This window comes from Gigantopelta aegis, chromosome 1, assembly GCF_016097555.1.
Source record: "Gigantopelta aegis isolate Gae_Host chromosome 1, Gae_host_genome, whole genome shotgun sequence".
NCBI lineage: Eukaryota > Metazoa > Mollusca > Gastropoda > Neomphalida > Peltospiridae > Gigantopelta > Gigantopelta aegis.
The window spans coordinates 17,168,901-17,171,966 of record NC_054699.1 but is presented as its reverse complement, the minus strand read 5'-3'; the positions used below and the strand labels follow the sequence as shown (position 1 = coordinate 17,171,966).

The 3,066-nt window shown below is 42.8% G+C and overlaps 1 protein-coding gene across 1 annotated transcript in view; it reads right to left on the bottom strand.

Annotated features, from left to right (window-relative positions):
- Positions 1–749, bottom strand: part of LOC121371369 — a 7,996-nt gene extending 7,247 nt beyond the window's left edge. The window contains exon 1 of the mRNA XM_041497207.1: positions 176–749. Within this exon, the coding sequence (XP_041353141.1) occupies positions 176–718 (543 nt within the window). The 5' untranslated portion in view covers positions 719–749. The remainder of the gene's footprint in view (positions 1–175) is intronic.
- Positions 750–3,066: the final 2,317 nt, after the last annotated feature.

Below are 3,066 nucleotides of genomic sequence, written 5' to 3'. Positions count from 1 at the left end.
GTTTTGTTTAACGACACCACTAGAGCACATTGATTAATTAATCATCGGCTAATGGATGTCAAACATTTGGTAATTCTCACTCGTAGTCATCAGCAGACTACTCTACTTTAAAGTTAAAAAAAAAAAAAAAAAAAAAAAAAAAAAAAAAAAAAAAAAAAATTCATGGGTAACTTACCATTTTTGATATTGCGACTTTCTGAAAGTCCTCCCTGGTCTGATCGACACAACAGTACCCGTTAGTAGCCCTGAAGAGCACATCAACGCTCGGGATTCCTCGCTCACCGCACGGGTAGCAGCCTATTTGGGAACCCCTGCCCAAGAAATCAGCTTCAGTGTGTTTCGGATTGTCCTCCTTCTTGTAATTCATTCCGAAGAAAACTCCTACAACACACATGCCAAAAAGAAGCAGAAGATTCAAGATCAGTGAGCAAATAAAGACACATTTAACTGTTCTCGAGTTGAAAGCGCTCTGAAGCCTGTAGTAAGGTGGTCGTAGGCTTTCCAAAACAGACGAACTTCTCTGGAATAGGATGATCGACTTCCCGCCATTGCGGCCACACTTATCGTCTGCTCGACTTGGAGGTGCGTACACCGTTCCCCGCTCTTCGTTCATGCTGTTTTGTCGAACATACACGCTGTCTTTACTTCCCATCTTCTTGTTGTTATTACCTTCGTCTTCTGTTTGAAATGTCACCGAATGTCCTAAACACTTCTCCATTTTCGTAGTCACTCGATTGAAATGAGAGTCGTGTCTTGCGCTCAGTATTATTATATGAACACACTGGGAATTTCCCATGAAATGTTGTTCAGCCATTGGCTAAGATCAGTGATGTCATTTGACCCAGAAGAATTGCTCGGGTCATTGAGGAAGACTACAGAAAAACGTAAAGATTCCCGAGCCCTGTCACAGTACAAACAAAATACACAAAAAACCCCAACCTCGCGCTGTTTTTACGTGTATGTAATTTTTCCTGTTTGTGGTGTGTGTTTTAATAGGCTACATAGTATTTATGAATTCAATCAACGTTTCACAACCACATTCAACGAAATCAATGTTACATTATCTTATGAGGGATTTAATCTTTGCGTAAGATAACTTAACATCATAAGCGTACGGGACCGGGGGGGGGGGGGCAGGAGGGCTGCCATCCCCTTTCCCCAGTCAGTGCTATACTGGAGCAAATTCTCGAATTAGGGCAAAAACGATGGATATCTTCGGAGGAAATGAGCTAGCGTGAAAACTATTCACCATAATTCTACTGACAGTATTAGCTGTAATCGATGTAAAAATGCGTAGTAATTCGTTTGAAACCCTATACAGCCGTTTGGTAGTAATATGAATAAATTCTGGTATTTTGGTTTAATTCGGGCAATTCCGGCAAAAATCACTTACATTTCATTTTCATTTCAAGTTATTTTCGTGCTAAATATCCATTTAAGGTTCAAGCACGCTGTACTGGGCACACACCTCGGCTATCTGGACTGTCTTGTTCAGGACAGACCGGCCTCGGTGGCGTCGTGGTTAGGCCATTGGTCTACAGGCTGGTAGGTACTGGGTTCGGATCCCCGTCGAGGCATGGGGTTTTTAATCCAGATACCGACTCCAAACCCTGAGTGAGTGCTCCGCAAGGCTCAATGGGTAGGTGTAAACCACTTGCACCGACCAGTAATCAATAACTGGTTCAACAAAGGCCATGATTTGTGCTATCCTGCCTGTGGGAAGCCCAAATAAAAGATCCCTTGCTGCTAATCGGAAAGAGTAGCCCATGCAGTGGCGACAGCGGGTTTCCTCTCAAAATCTGTGTGGTCCTTAACCATATGTCTGACGCCATATAACCGTAAATAAAATGTGTTGAGTGCGTCGTTAAATAAAACATTTCTTTCTTTCTTTTTTGTTCAGGACAGGGCGTTAGTTGTCAGTTGTTAGTGGTTAGTGAGAGAGAAAAAGGTGTAGTGGCCTTACATCTACCCATTGAGTCATTAAAACTCGGTCTGGGTGAGAGCCGGTACCGGGCTGCGAACCCAGTACCTACCAGCCTTATGTCAGATGGCTTCACCACGAGACCACCGAGACCTGTCTGTTATTTACAATGGTACACCTAATAAATAATTCGTTACATGCACAAATATCATGGCTGATAATAAAAACTTTATCATCATTTTGCAATGTATTATGTAAGACTTTGTGTTTAAACATTGAATTGATCCGACCCTCTTGGTAGCACGTTTACGTCAATTCTATATTCTATATCTGGGGCGAGACGTAGCCCAGTGGTAAAGCGCCCGCTCGATGCGCGGTCGGTGTGGGATCGATCCCCGCCGGTGGGCCCATTGGGCTATTTCTCGTTCCAGCCTGTGTACCATGACTGGTATATCAAAGGCCGTGGTATGTACTACCCTTTCTGTGGGATGGTGCATATAAAAGAACCCTTGCTGCTAATCAAAAAGAGTAGCACATGAAGTGGCGACTGCGGGTTTCCTCTTTCAATATCTGTGTGGTCCTTAACCATATGTCTGACGCCATATAACTGTAAATAAAATGTGTTGAGTGCGTCGTTAAATAAAACATTTCTTTCTTTCTTTTTCTTTCTTTCTCTCTCAATATATGTGTGGTCCTTAACAATATGTCTGACGCCATATAACCGTAAAATAAAAATTGTGTTGAGTGCGTCGTTAAATCAAACATTTTCTTCCACGAACCCCCCCCACCCCCTCCCCCAACCCCCCCCCCCCAAAACAAAAAAAACCCCTTGGTGTCCTAAAATGCAATTTGTAGCACTTTATAGGTAAAATTCATCATGACATATGCGAGTAAATGCCAATAATACATATATGTTTTAAATTCAGAATTACTGGGGCGGGGGAGAATGGGGTGGGGGCTAAAGCATAAGTCCCAGCTCCCCTCTAGTCCATCTTCGTAAAAAAAAAGGTCCTATTTCAAACCGATGTTCTATGCAGAATATGACTCTAGGCTAGCGAACATGCCTACCTCCCCCCAAACTTCCAATGAAAATTATTAAAGAAGTCTGGCCTCTCTTGCTATCCAACATACATACACACACACAC